General features: G+C 41.2%; 1 protein-coding gene across 3 annotated transcripts in view; it reads left to right on the forward strand.

The window, feature by feature from the left end:
- NOD1 (nucleotide binding oligomerization domain containing 1) overlaps positions 1 to 15,784 on the forward strand; it is a 99,509-nt gene extending 83,725 nt beyond the window's left edge. For all 3 annotated transcript variants that reach the window (XM_060156915.1, XM_060156914.1, XM_060156916.1), the window contains one exon: positions 13,467 to 15,784. In XM_060156915.1, coding sequence (XP_060012898.1) covers positions 13,467 to 13,539 — 73 coding nt within the window. In that variant the 3' untranslated portion in view covers positions 13,540 to 15,784. The remainder of the gene's footprint in view (positions 1 to 13,466) is intronic.
- Positions 15,785 to 16,388: the final 604 nt, after the last annotated feature.

Consider the following 16,388-nt stretch of genomic DNA (forward strand, 5'->3'; position numbering starts at 1 on the left):
GAATAAAATATCTAGGAATAAACCTATCTAAGGAGACAAAAGACCTGTATGCAGAAAATTATAAGACACTGATGAAAGAAATTAAAGATGATACAAATAGATGGAGAGATATACCATGTTCTTGGATTGGAAGAATCAACATTGTGAAAATGACTCTACTACCCAAAGCAATCTACAGATTCAATGCAATCCCTATCAAACTACCAATGGCATTTTTTCACAGAACTAGAACAAAAAATTTCACTATTTGTATGGAAACAAAAGACCCCGAATAGCCAAAGCAATCTTGAGAACGAAAAAAGGAGCTGGAGGAATCAGGCTCCCTGACTTCAGACTATACTACAGAGCTACAGTAATCAAGACAGTATGGTACTGGCACAAAAACAGAAAGATAGATCAATGGAACAGGATAGAAAGCCCAGAGATAAACCCACGCACATATGGTCACCTTATCTTTGATAGAGGCAGGAATGTACAGTGGAGAAAGGACAGCCTCTTCAATAAGTAGTGCTGGGAAAACTGGACAGGTACATGTTAAAGTATGCCTAACACCATACACAAAAATAAGCTCAAAATGGATTAAAGACCTAAATGTAAGGCCAGAAACTATCAAACTCTTAGAGGAAAACATAGGCAGGACATTCTATGGCATAAATCACAGCAAGATCCTTTTTGACCCACCTCCTAGAGAAATGGAAACAAAAATAAACAAATGGGACCTAATGAAACTTCAAAGCTTTTGCACAGCAAAGGAAACCATAAACAAGACCAAAAGACAACCCTCAGAATGGGAGAAAATATTTGCAAATGAAGCAACTGGCAAAGAATTAATCTCCAAAATTTATAAACAGCTCATGCAGCTTAATAACAAAAAAACAAACAACCCAATCCAAAAATGGGCAGAAGGCCTAAACAGACATTTCTCCAAAGAAGATATACAGACTGCCAACAAACACATGAAAGAATGCTCAACATCACTAATCATTAGAGAAATGCAAATCAAAACTACAATGAGGGGCTTCCCTGGTGGCGCAGTGATTGAGAGTCCGCCTGCCGATGCAGGGGACACGGGTTTGTGCCCCGATCTGGGAAGATCCCACATGCCGTGGAGGGGCTGGGCCCATGAGCCATGGCCACTGAGCCTGCACGTCCGGAGCCTGTGCTCCGCAATGGGAGAGGCCACAACAGAGGCCCGCGTACCACACACACACACACACACACACACACACACACAAAAAACTACAATGAGATATCATCTCACACCAGTCAGAATGGCCACCATCAAAAAATCTAGAAACAATAAATGCTGGAGAGGGTGTGGATAAAAGGGACCCCTCTTGCACTGTTGGTGGGAATGTAAATTGATACAGCCACTGTGGAGAACAGTATGGAGGTTCCTTAAAAAACTACAAACAGAACTACCATATGACCCAGCAATCCCACTACTGGGCATATACCCTGAGAAAACCATAATTCCCAAAGAGTCATGTACCAAAATGTTCACTGCAGCTCTATTTACAATAGCCCGGAGATGGAAACAACCTCAATGTCCATCTTCGGATGAATGGATAAAGAAGATGTGGCACATATGTACAATGGAATACTAGCCCTAAAAAGAAACAAAATTGAGCTATTTGTAATGAGGTGGATAGACCTAGAGTCTGTCATACAGAGTGAAGTAAGTCAGAAAGAGAAAGACAAATACCGTATGCTAACACATATATATGGAATTTAAGGAAAAAAATGTCATGAAGAACCTAGGGGTAAGACAGGAATAAAGACACAGACCTACTGGAGAATGGACTTGAGGATTGGGGAGGGGGAAGGGTGAGCTGTGACAAAGCGAGAGAGAGGCATGGACATATATACACTACCAAACGTAAGGTAGATAGCTAGTGGGAAGCAGCCGCATAGCACAGGGAGATCAGCTCGGTGCTTTGTGACCGCCTGGAGGGGTGGGAGGCAGGGAGACGCAAGAGGGAAGAAATATGGGAACATGTGTATATATGTAACTGTTTCATTTTGTTGTAAAGCAGAAACTAACACCATTGTAAAGCAATTATACTCCAATAAAGGTGTTAAAAAAATAAAATATGACATCAGGAGTAAAAAATGTAGATCTTTCAGAATGTGTCTGAACTTAAATGATTATCAGTTTAAAGCAAGTATATATAATTATGGGTCAACATATATGAACTCCATGGTAATCACAAATCAAAAGCCTACAATAGGGGACTTCCGGGAAGATGGCGGAAGAGTAAGACGCGGAGATCACCTTCCTCTCCACAGATACACCAGAAGTACATCTATGCGTGGAACAACTCCTACGGAGCACCTACTGAACGCTGGCAGAAGACCTCAGACCTCCCAAAAGGCAAGGAACCCCCCACGTACTTGGTTAGGGCAAAAGAAAAAACTAAACAGAGACAAAAGGATAGGGACGGGTCCTGCACCAGCGGGAGAGAGCTGTGAAGGAGGAAAAGTGTCCACACACTAGGAAGCCCCTTCGCGGGTGGAGACTTCGGGAGGCGGAGTGGGGGAGCTTGGGAGCCGCGGAGGAGAACACAGCAACAGGGGTGCGGAGGGCAAAGCGGACAGATTCCAGCGCAGAGGATCGGGCCGACCGGCACTCACCAGCCGAGAGGCTTGTCTGCTCGCCCGCCAGGGCGGGCGGGACTGGGAGCTGAGGCTCCGGCTTTTGTCGGAGCGCCGGGAGAGGACTGAGGTTGGCGGCGTGAACACAGCCTGCAGGGCGTTGGTGCGCCGCGGCTGGCCGGGAGAGAGTCCGGGGAGGGGTCTGGACCTGCCGAAGAGGCAAGAGACTTTTACGTCCCTCTTTGTTTCCTGGTGCACGAGGAGAGGGGTTTAAGAGCGCTGCTTGAGAGGGCTCCAGGGACGGGCGCGAGCCGCGGCTAAGATTGCGAAGCCCAGAGACGGACATGGGACGCTGAGGCCGCTGCTGCCGCCGTCAGGAGGACTGTGTGTGAGCACAGGTCACTAGCCACACGCCCTTCCGGGGAGCCTGTGCAGCCCGCCACTGCCAGGGTCCCGGGATCCAGGGACGGCTCCCCCGGGAGAGCGCACGGCGCCCTCAGGCTGCAGCGTCACGCCGGCCTCTGCCGCTGCAGGCCCGCCCCGCACTCCGTGACCCTCCCTACCCCCCGGCCTGGGTGAGCCAGAGCCTCCGAATCAGCGGCTCCTTTAACCCCGTCCTGTCTGAGCAAAGAACAGATGCCCTCCGGCGACCTACACGCACAGGCGGGGCCAAATCCAAAGCTGAGCCCCTGGGAACTGTGAGAACAAAGAAGAGAAAGGGAAATCTCTCCCAGCAGCCTCAGAAGCATCGGATTAAAGCTCCACAATCAACTTGATGTACCCTGCATCTGTGGAATACCTGAATAGACAACGAATCATCCCAAATTAAGGAGCCCTGTGGATGAAAGGCTCTTGGTGCTGCAGCCAGGAGTCAGTGCTGTGCCTCTGAGGTGGGAGAGCCAACTTCAGGACACTGGTCCACAAGAGGCCTCCCAGCTGCACATAATATCAAACAGCAAAAATCTCCGAGAGATCTCCATCTCAACGCCAGCACCCAGCTTCACTCAACGACCAGCAAGCTACAGTGCTAGACATCCTATGCCAAACAACTAGCAAGACAGGAACACAACCCCACCCATTAGCAGAGAGGCTGCCCAAAATCATAGTAAGTCTACAGACACCCCAAAACACACCACCAGACGTGGACCTGCCCACCAGAAAGACAAGATCCAGCCTCATCCACCAGAACACAGGCACTAGTACCCTCCACCAGGAAGCCTACACAACCCACTGAACCAACCTTAGCCACTGGGGACAGACACAAAAAACAACAGGAACTACGAACCTTCAGCCTGCAAAAAAGGAGACCCCAAACACAGTAAGATAAGCAAAATGAAAAGACAGAAAAACACACAGCAGATGAAGGAGCAAGATAAAAACCCACCAGACCTAACAAATGAAGAGGAAATAGGCAGTCTACATGAAAAAGAATTCAGAATAATGATAGTAAGGTTGATCCGAAATCTTGGAGATAGAATGGACAATAGAATGGACAAATTGCAAGAATCAGTTAACAAGGACCTAGAAGAACTAAAGATGAAACAAGCAACAATGAACAACACAATAAATGAAATTAAAAATACTCTAGATGGGATCAATAGCAGAATAACTGAGGCAGAAGAACGGATAAGTGACCTGGAAGATAAAATAGTGGAAATAACTACTGCAGAGCAGAAAAAAGAAAAAAGAATGAAAAGAACTGAGGACAGTCTCAGAGACCTCTGGGACAACATTAAACGCACCAACATTCGAATTATAGGGGTTCCAGAAGAAGAAGAGAAAAAGAAAGGGACTGAGAAAATATTTGAAGAGATTATAGTTGAAAACTTCCCTAATATGGGAAAAGAAATAGTTAATCAAGTCCAGGAAGCACAGAGAGTCCCATACAGGATAAATCCAAGGAGAAATACGCCAAGACACATATTAATCAAACTGTCAAACATTAAATACAAAGAAAACATATTAAAAGCAGCAAGGGAAAAACAACAAATAACACACAAGGGAATCCCCATAAGGTTAACAGCTGATCTTTCAGCAGAAACTCTGCAAGCCAGAAGGGAGTGGCAGGACATATTGAAAGTGTTGAAGGAGAAAAACCTGCAACCAAGATTACTTTACCCAGCAAGGATCTCATTCAGATTTGATGGAGAAATTAAAACCTTTACAGACAAGCAAAAGCTGAGAGAGTTCAGCACCACCAAACCAGCTCTACAACAACTGCTAAAGGAACTTCTCTAGGCAAGAAACACAAAAGAAGGAAAGGACCTACAATAATGAACCCAAAACAATTAAGAAAATGGGAATAGGAACACACATATCGATAATTACCTTAAATGTAAATGGACTAAATGCTCCCACCAAAAGACACAGATTGGCTGAATGGATACAAAAACAAGACCCATATATTTGCTGTCTACAAGAGACCCACTTCAGACCTAGAGACACATACAGACTGAAAGTAAGGGGATGGAAAAAGGTATTTCATGCAAATGGAAACCAAAAGAAAGCTGGAGTAGCAATTCTCATATCAGACAAAATAGACTTTAAAACAAAGACTATTAGAAGAGACAAAGAAGGACACTACATAATGATCAAGGGATCGATCCAAGAGGAAGATATAACAATTGTAAATATTTATGCACCCAACTTAGGTGCACCTCAATACATAAGGCAAATACTGACAACCATAAAAGGGGAAATCGACAGTAACACATTCATAGTAGGGGACTTTAACACCCCACTTTCACCAATGGACAGATCATCCAAAATGAAAATAAATAAGGAAACACAAGCTTTAAATGATACATTAAACGAAATGGAGTTAATTGATATTTATAGGACATTCCATCCAAAAACAACAGAATACACATTTTTCTCAAGTGCTCATGGAACATTCTCCAGGATAGATCATATCTTGGGTCACAAATCAAGCCTTGGTAAATTTAAGAAAATTGAAATTGTACCAAGTATCTTTTCTGACCACAACGCCATGAGACTAGATATCAATTACAGGAAAAGATCTGTAAAAAATACAAACACATGGAGGCTAAACAATACACTACTTAATAATGAAGTGACCACTGAAGAAATCAAAGAGGAAATCAAAAAATACCTAGAAACAAACGACAATGGAGACACAACGACCCAAAACCTGTGGGATGCAGCAAAAGCAGTTCTAAGGGGGAAGTTTATAGCAATACAAGCCCACCTTAAGAAGCAGGAAACATCTCGAATAAACAACCTAACCTTGCACCTCAAGCAATTAGAGAAAGAAGAACAAAAAAACCCCAAAGCTAGCAGAAGGAAAGAAATCATAAAAATCAGATCAGAAATAAATGAAAAAGAAATGAAGGAAACAATAGCAAAGATCAATAAAACTAAAAGCTGGTTCTTTGAGAAGATAAACAAAATAGATAAACCACTAGCCAGACTCATCAAGAAAAAAAGGGAGAAGACTCAAATCAATAGAATTAGAAATGAAAAAGGAGAGGTAACAACTGACACTGCAGAAATAAAAGAGATCATGAGAGATTACTACAAGCAACTCTATGCCAATAAAATGGACAATCTGGAAGAAATGGACAAATTCTTGGAAATGCACAACCTGCCAAGACTGAATCAGGAAGAAATAGAAAATATGAACAGACCAATCACAAGCACTGAAATTGAAACTGTGATTAAAAATCTTCCAACAAAGAAAAGCCCAGGACCAGATGGCTTCACAGGCGAATTCTATCAAACATTTAGAGAAGAGCTAACACCTATCCTTCTCAAACTCTTCCAAAATATAGCAGAGGGAGGAACACTCCCAAACTCCTTCTACGAGGCCACCATCACCTTGATACCAAAACCAGACAAGGATGTCACAAAGAAAGAAAACTATAGGCCAATATCACTGATGAACATAGATGCAAAAATCCTCAACAAAATACTAGCAAACAGAATCCAACAGCACATTAAAAGGATCATACACCATGATCAAGTGGGGTTTATTCCAGGAATGCAAGGATTCTTCAATATACGCAAATCTATCAATGTGATAAACCATATTAACAAACTGAAGGAGAAAAACCATATGATCATCTCAATAGATGCAGAGAAAGCTTTTGACAAAATTCAACACCCATTTATGATAAAAACCCTGCAGAAAGTAGGCATAGAGGGAACTTTCCTCAACATAATAAAGGCCATATATGACAAGCCCACAGCAAACATCATCCTCAATGGTGAAAAACTGAAAGCATTTCCACGAAGATCAGGAACAAGACAAGGTTGCCCACTCTCACCACTCTTATTCAACATAGTTTTGGAAGTTTTAGCCACAGCAATCAGAGAAGAAAAGGAAATAAAAGGAATCCAAATCGGAAAAGAAGAAGTAAAGCTGTCACTGTTTGCAGATGACATGATCCTATACATAGAGAACCCTAAAGATGCTACCAGAAAACTACTAGAGCTAATCAATGAATTTGGTAAAGTGGCAGGATACAAAATTAATGCACAGAAATCTCTGGCATTCCTATATACTAATGATGAAAAATCTGAAAGTGAAATCAAGAAAACACTCCCATTTACCATTGCAACAAAAAGAATAAAATATCTAGGAATAAACCTACCTAAGGAGACAAAAGATCTGTATGCAGAAAATTATAAGACACTGATGAAAGAAATTAAAGATGATACAAATAGATGGAGAGATATACCATGTTCTTGGATTGGAAGAATCAACATTGTGAAAATGACTCTACTACCGAAAGCAATCTATAGATTCAATGCAATCCCTATCAAACTACCACTGGCATTTTTCACAGAACTAGAACAAAAAATTTTGCAATTTGTATGGAAACACAAAAGACCCCGAATAGCCAAAGCAATCTTGAGAACGAAAGAAGGAACTGGAGGAATCAGGCTCCCAGACTTCAGACTATACTACAAAGCTACAGTTATCAAGACGGTATGGTACTGGCACAAAAACAGAAAGATAGATCAATGGAACAGGATAGAAAGCCCAGAGATAAACCCACGCACATATGGTCACCTTATCTTTGACAAAGGAGGCAGAAATGTACAGTGGAGAAAGGACAGCCTATTCAATAAGTGGTGCTGGGAAAACTGGACAGCTACATGTAAAGGTATGAAATTAGATCACTCCCTAACACCATACACAAAAATAAGCTCAAAATGGATTAAAGACCTAAATGTAAGGCCAGAAACTATCAAACTCTTAGAGGAAAACATAGGCAGAACACTCTATGACATAAATCACAGCAAGGTCCTTTTTGACCCACCTCCTAGAGAAATGGAAATAAAAACAAGAGTAAACAAATGGGACCTAATGAAACTTCAAAGCTTTTGCACAGCAAAGGAAACCATAAAGAAGACCAAAAGACAACCCTCAGAATGGGAGAAAATATTTGCAAATGAAGCAACTGACAAAGGATTGATCTCCAAAATTTATAAGCAGCTCATGCAGCTTAATAACAAAAAAACAAACAACCCAATCCAAAAATGGGCAGAAGACCTAAATAGACATTTCTCCAAAGAAGATATACAGAGTGCCAACAAACACATGAAAGAATGCTCAACATCACTAATCATGAGAGAAATGCAAATCAAAACTACAATGAGATATCATCTCACACCAGTCAGAATGGCCATCATCAAAAAATCTAGAAACAATAAATGCTGGAGAGGGTGTGGAGAAAAGGGAACCCTCTTACACTGTTGGTGGGAATGTAAATTGATACAGCCACTGTGGAGAACAGTATGGAGATTCCTTAAAAAGCTACAAATAGAACTACCATATGACCCAGCAATCCCACTACTGGGCATATACCCTGAGAAAACCATAATTCAAAAAGAGTCATGTACCAAAATGTTCATTGCAGCTCTATTTACAATAGCCCGGAGATGGAAACAACCTAAGTGTCCATCATCGGATGAATGGATAAAGAAGATGTGGCACATATATACAATGGAATATTACTCAGCCATAAAAAGAGACGAAATTGAGCTATTTGTAATGAGGTGGATAGACCTAGAGTCTGTCATACAGAGTGAAGTAAGTCAGAAAGAGAGAGACAAATACCGTATGCTAACACATATATATGGAATTTAAAAAAAAAATGTCATGAAAAACCTAGGGGTGAAACAGGAATAAAGACACAGACTTACTAAAGAATGGACTTGAGGTTATGGGGAGGGGGAAGGGTAAACGGTGACAAAGCGATAAAGAGGCATGGACATATATACACTACCAAACGTAAGGTAAATAGCTAGTGGGAAGCAGCCGCATAGCACAGGGAGATCAGCTCGGTGCTTTGTGACCACCTGGAGGGGTGGGATAGGGAGGGTGGGAGGGAGGGAGACGCAAGCGGGAAGAGATATGGGAATATATGTATGTATATAACTGATTCATTTTGTTGTGAAGCTGAAGCTGACATACCATTGTAAAGCAATTATACTCCAATAAAGATGTTAAAAAAAAAAAAGAAAAAAAAAAAAAAAAAAAGCCTACAATAGATACACAAAAATCAAAAAGAAAGGAACTCAAGTATACTATAAAGAAATGCATCAAACCACAATGGGAGAGACAAAAAGAAGAAGAAATGGACAAAGAAGAACTACAAAAACAACTGGAAAACAAGGAATAAAATGACAATAAGTACATACCGATCAGTAATTACCTTAAATGTCAGTGGACTAAATGCTCCAATCAAAAGATAAGGGGTGGCTTACTGGATTAAAAAGCAAGACCCTTCAATATGCTGCCTACAAGAGACTCACTTCAGGGCAAAAGTCACATTCAGAGTGAAAGTGAGGGGATGGAAAAAAACTTCATTCACATGGAAACGACAAGATAGCAGGTGGAGCAATACTCATATTAGACAAAATAGACTAAAACAAAGGCTAAAACAAAGACAAAGAAGGGCATTATATAATGATAACGGAATCAATACAAGAAGAGGATATTACACTCATTAACATATACACCCAATACAAGAGCACCTAAATACATAAAGCAAATACTAAAAGACATAAAGGGAGAAATTGACAATAATACAATAATAGTGGGGTACTTTAACACCCTACTTACAACAATGGACAGATCATGCAGATAGAAAATCAGTAAGGCAGTAGAGGTCCTAAATGACACAGCAGACCAGTTGGACTTAATTGATATCTATAGGACACTACAGCCAAAAAAAGCAGAATACACATTCTTTTAAAGTGCCTATGGAATATTCTCTAGGATAGATCACATACTAGGTCACAAAACAAGCCTCAGCAAACTTAAGAGGATAGTAATTATATCAAGCATTTTTCCTGACCACAATAGTATGAAACTAGAAATCAACTACAGAAAGAAAAATGAGAGAACAACAAACATGTGGAGACTAAACAATATGCTACTAAAAAACCAATGGGTCAATGATAAACTCAAAGAGGAAATCAGAAAATACCTCAAGACCAACTGAAAATGAAAACACATTTTTCCAAAATCTCTGCGATGCAGCAAAAGCAGTTCTAAGAGGAAAGTTCATAGTGATACAGACCTTCCTCAGAGAATAAGAAAAATCTCAAACAACCTAACATACCACCTAAGGGAATTAGAAAAAGAAGAACAAAGCCCAAAGTCAGCAGAAGGAAGGAAATAATAAAGATTGGAGAGGAAATAAAAGAGATTAAAAAAAAAAGTAGAAAAGATCAATGAAACCAAGAGCTGGTTTTTTGAAAAGAGAAACAAAATTGATAAGCCTTTAGCCAGGCTCACCAAGAAGAAAAGAGAGTGGACCCAAATAAACAAAATAAGAAATGAAAGGAGAAATAACAACTGATACCACAGAGATACAGAAAATCCTAAGAGAATACTATGAACATTTATATGCTCACAAATTGGACAATGTAGAAGAAATGGACAAATTTCTAGAAACATATAGCCTATCAAGACTGAGTCAAGGAGAAACAGGCAATTTTAACAGACTGATCACTAGAAGTGAAGTGAAATTGAATCTTGAAACCAAACCAAATCAAACAAAACTCTCAGCAAACAAAAGTCCAGGACCAGACAGCTTCACAAAGGAATTCTAGCAAACATACAAAGAACTTATACCTATCCTTCTTAAACTATTTCAAAAAATTGAAGAGGAGGGAACACTCCCAAATTTATTCTAGGAGGTCACTATTACCCTGACATCAAAACCAGACGACACTACAAAAAAGAAAACTACAGGCCAATATTTTTTATATAAATGCAAAAATCCTCAACAAAATATTAGCAAACTAAATCCAACAATACATAAAAAGGATCATACACCATGATAAACTAAATTTATTCCAGGACGCAAGGATGGGTCAACATACTCAAATCAATCAGTGATACACCGCATTAACGAAAGGAAAGACAAAAGAAACCACATGATCATCTCAACAGACACAGGAAAAGCACCTGACAAGATTCAACATCCATTCATGATAAAAACTCTCACCAAAGTGGGTGGGTATAGAGGGAACATATTTCAACATCATAAAGGTCATTTGTGACAAACCCACAGCCAGTATAATACTCAATGGTGAAAAGCTGAAAGCCTTTCTGCTAAATTCAGGAACAAGACAAAGATGTCCACTCTCACCACTTTGATTTAAAATAGCATTGGAAGTCCTAGCCACATCAGTCAGACAAAAAAAAAGAAATAAAAGGTATCCAAATTGAAAGGGAAGAGGTAAAATTGTCACTATTTGCAGATGACATGATACTATATAGAAAACCCTAAAGTCTCCCCACAAAAACTTACAACTACTAAATGAATTCAGCAAGGTGAAAGTATACAAGATTAATATATAGAAATAGGTTGTGTTTCTGTAACACTGATGATGAAATATTAGAAAGAGAAAAGTTTTAAAAATCCCATTTAAAATCATGTCAGAAAAATAAAATACCTAGGAATAAACTTAACCAAGGAGGTGCAAGACCTATACTCTATAGAACACTGATGATGGAAATTGAAGGTGATTCAAACAAATGGAAAGATATCCCATGCTCTTGGATTGGAAGAATAAATATTAAAATGGCCATACTGCCCAAAGCAATCTACGGATTTAATACAATCCCTGTAAAAATACCCACGATATTTTTCACAGAACTAAAACAAATAATCCTAAAATTTATATGGAACCACAATAGACCCTGAATTGCCAAAGCAATCCTGAGAAAAAAGAACAAATTTGGAGGTCTGACCCTCCTGGACTTCACACTATACTACAAAGCCACAGTAATCAAAACAGCATGGTATCAGCACAAAAACAAACAGATCAGTGGAACAGAATACAGAGCCCAGAAATAAACCCATGCACCTATGGTAAATTAATCTACAACAAAGGAGGTAAGAATATACAGTACAATGGAGAAAAGACAGTGTCTTCAACAAGTGATGCTGATAAAACTGGTCAGCTACATGTAAAACAATGAGAACATTCCCTCCCATCATATACAAAAATAAACTCAAAATGGCTTAGAGACCTAAATGTAAGACTGGAAACCATAAAGTTCCTAGGAGAGAACATAGGGGGAACACTCTTTAACATCAATCATAGCAATATTTTTTCTTGGGTCAGTCTCCTAAGGCAAAGGGAATAAAAGCAAAAATAAACAAATGGGACCTAATTAAACTTAAAAGCTTTTGCACCATAAAGGAAACCATCGAAAAAATGAAAAGACAACCTACATAATGGGAGAAAACATTTGCAAATGATACAATCAACAAGGGGTTAACGTCCAGAATATATAAACAGCTCATACAATTTAACATAAAAGAAAAAGCCCAATTAAAAAATGGTTAGACGATCTGAATAGATATTTTACCAGAGAAGACTTACAGATGGCCAACAGGCACATGAAAAGGTGCTCAACATCGCTAATTATTAGAAAATGCAAATCAAAACCACAATGAGGTATCACTTCACGTCTGTTAGAATAGCTATCATCAAAAAGTCTACAAATAATGCTGGAAAAGGATGTAGAAAAAAGGGAACCCTTGTACACTGTTGGTGGGAATGTAAATTGGTGCAACCACTATGGAAAACAGTATGGAGGTTCCTTAAAAACTAACAATAGAACTACCATATGATCTAGCAATTCCACTCCTGGGTATATATCCACAAAAAACTACAACACCAATTTGGAAAGATACATGCACCTCGGTGTTCAAAACAGCACTATTTACAATAGCCAAGACAGGGAAGCAACCCAGGTGCCCATCAACAGATGATTGGATTAATATGTGATACACACACACACACTGGAATATTACTCAGCCATAAAAAAGAATGAAATACTACAATTTACAGCAACGTGGATGGATCTAGAGAAAATTATGCTAACTGAAATAAGTCAGAGGAAGAAAAACAAATACTATATATCAGTTACATGTGGAATCTAAAAATAATACAAATGCTTGTATATGCAAAACAGAAATAGACTCACAGATATAGAAAATAAACTTGTAGTTACCAAAGGGGGGAGGGACAAATCAGGGGTATGGGATTAACAGATACAAATTACTATATATAAAATAGACAAACAAGAATATCCTGTATAGCACAGGGAATTATATCCATTATCTTGTAATAACCTATAACAGAATATTATCTGCAGAAATACTGAATCACCATGCTATACACCTGAAATTAACACAATACTATAAATCAACTATACTTCAATTTTAAAAAAGAAAAAAGTAAAAACAAGTGTTGGACAGATTCTGTTCCTTAATTTCAGGGTTGTGTGAAGCACAAGAGTGTGTTAGGAACACATATGGGAAGGAGCATACAGTAGTCTCTCACACTTACTTGTGTTCTTTGTTTTTCTCCAACAGCTTAAATGGAAACTTGATAAAGCCAGAGGAGGCCAAAGTCTTTGAAGACGAGAAGCGGATTGTCTGTTTCTGAGGGGATGTTTTCCTGTGGGTGGGTCTTGGCCATGGGGGTGACTCTGTGCAGTTGCCTGTCTTGGATGTCTGAAACATCCAGCGTCTGCCGAGGTGGAGCTTCCAGGATTCCTGCCTTCGTGGTGCAAAACGAGCTCTGTGCGGGCACTCTGATTGGCAGAGTCCCTGAGTAGCTGTTACAATTCTGCAGGAAAAGTATGAGCTGTTTTAGTGACTGTAAACATACTCTGAAGAGATGTTAATGCATGATTATTTTAATCTGAAATTAGAGGAATGAGACTTTGAGCTCATAGAAACGCCTGCCCAAAGACCAGGGAGAGTGAGTCGGTCACTGCCGCATTCAATGAAGAGTTGGGGACATGGTGCAAAGTTGGTGCCATGTTTCTTGGGGAAAAGGTGCTCAACGAACAGAAGTGTTTTACCTGCAATGTTCTCTTCCTCCTCAGTACCTCCCCATGTGTTGATATTATTCCCACTTCAGAGCTGTGGATACTGAGGGGGGAGTACAGTGTGGGGATCTGACTCATCCAAGGTTCTGTAGGGACTTGGTGCCAAAGGAAGGACCCGCCATGGGCTTACGTCTTAGTCCTGGAGTCTCACCGTCTGCTGACAAGATCGCAGGAAGCCCTCCTCTTAGCCAGTCTGAGGGACAGGACGATGCCTTCGTAATGCTGAGGCTCCACTCAGGGCTTTCGTGGGTCGGGGCTGACCTTCGGAAGACTGATGCTGTGGGCAGAGGTTCTCTGCCCCAGGAAGAAGAATCAGCACCGTCCTTCAAAAGGAATAAGGCCTGGCTTGCCCATGTGGCTCCGGCATCCAAACAGGAGCTTCTCTCTCTCTCCTGCCCTTTTGAGGAAGGGAAGTCTCTTCCTGCCCTCGAGCAGTTGTGCGAGTGACTGAGTTGGAGGCAAGGCAAGCCGCTGAGAACCCAGCAAGCACGTCAGACCCCTGCCACCATGGCGGGCACCTGGTGGATGCTAAATGGGGGAAAGGAGAAGGTTTCACCAGAGAACTTGTTCTTTTGCCAATTCATTTGTTAGTAAAATACTGAAAACACTCATTTTTCTAACTGCCTGAGCCTGGGATTTTAAAAAGGGACTCGGCCTGGCAAGCACACTGTGACCCCTTCAGAGGCACTTACTGCATGGGGTGGGGCCCTGGGGTGACGTGCTACGAGGAGAGCCTGACGAGGGAAGGCAAGAGGCATCCTCAGTGTGATCCTTCGCAGGCCTCTCTACCCACCAAGGGACCGAAAAAAGCAGAGGAAGCATCTGAGGCCTCTCCATTTGACCACTCGATCCACACAGGTGGCTTCTCAGAGGGAATAACTTGAGTCCCCAGTGGCTGGGGCCAGGGTACGCTGGCATGGCCGAACCTCACATCCCTCAGCACCGTGCCATGATGGGCCCTGGCAGGCCGGGTTTGACGTCCACCATCTTCCTCGGCTGTTCACTGCCGAGGGGAGGACAGAGGTGGGCCTGGACCCGCTGTGGCAAGAGGCACCGAGCTGACAGGGGCCAAGCATGAGAGGGGCAGGGGTGAGGGGGCCCTCCAGCAGTACCTTGGAGTTCTCAGCAGTCCAGCCTGACTTTATACAGCAGCCCCAGTTAGCAAGGGTACAATTCAGGAAGTTGGTCCTGAAAGTTAGGGGGAAAATCCTGTGACAGTCACTCAGCACATGGGGGCCATTCCCCTAAGGCACTGCTTTGGCGGCTCCTACCCACTCTGCCCACACCCCCAGATTTGGGTATTTGCCTAATAGCCCCTGAGGCAGCAAGTCTCTACCAGAGATTCTGGGCAGCAGATATGCCCAGAAAGCACAAAGGAATGAGCACTGGTCAAGGGTGCTTCAGACTTCGGGCTTGCCGAGTGAGAGAACCACACTTCTCAGCTGACAAATTCATACTTTATTAAGCTGCTAAAACTAAACTTTTGAGAGTCTAAAGTGTATCCAGAAACTACCAAATATTACTGCTTTTAGAGACTATCAAAATTAAAACTGCTGCCTCTAAGGGAAACTGAATTTGTGTGTTATTGGCTTAAATTCTAACTTGGAAATACTTTAGTCTTTTAGATGGTGAATGATAGATTTTCTATTTTTCTTATAAAAGTAAAATCAGGCTCCTAATTCACTAAAGTTCTCCATTACCCACAGGTGAGCTTCTGTGCAGAGAAGTGGAGACTTTTCCTAATTAAGAAAAAGATAACAGAAAATTTGGGGAAATAAAGGAATTCCACAAACTTAAGATATGACTCTTTCTTTCCACAGGAACTGAGTTGATTTAGGGAGAGAAACTATAGCTCCTGTATTTCAGAACTACATTTATGGCTTGTCCTTGCTGATTTGGAACTTATTAAAATAAGCCATGTCAAATCACTGTGGGGCTTTGGGTCACATTTTAAGACTGTCAGAATCTCAATTTCCTCCTTGAAAAATAGGAATCCCAGAGTACTGACTCCCAGGGTTGTTGTGAGGATTAAATGAGCTGAAGCATGGAAAGCAGTTAGCACAATGCTCAGTGCAGGGTCAGTGCTCAATATACAATATCATTAAACCAACGTTTCTCATTTCTGCTCACAATGGCAGCCCCAGGTGTCCTCTTTACACTCTTAGGCTTAGGGAACTTCCCAACAAGGTCAAATATGGGACTGGAAGTTCTCAAAGTCAAGTCTAAAAACATTCAACATCAAGCTTCCTGCAATATCCTGGCTCCGTCAGTGAAAAGCATAGCTGTTAGTTGTCATCATTCTTACCAAAGAGCCCTACCATTTGTCACTCACTGAACAGAGGGAGGCACATCCAGGTCTTCACTGCACAGTAAGAGCAGAGCAGGAGCTGGCACCACTGCA

Source organism: Lagenorhynchus albirostris, chromosome 8 (genome assembly GCF_949774975.1).
Source record: "Lagenorhynchus albirostris chromosome 8, mLagAlb1.1, whole genome shotgun sequence".
In the NCBI taxonomy this organism is placed as follows: Eukaryota; Metazoa; Chordata; class Mammalia; order Artiodactyla; family Delphinidae; genus Lagenorhynchus; species Lagenorhynchus albirostris.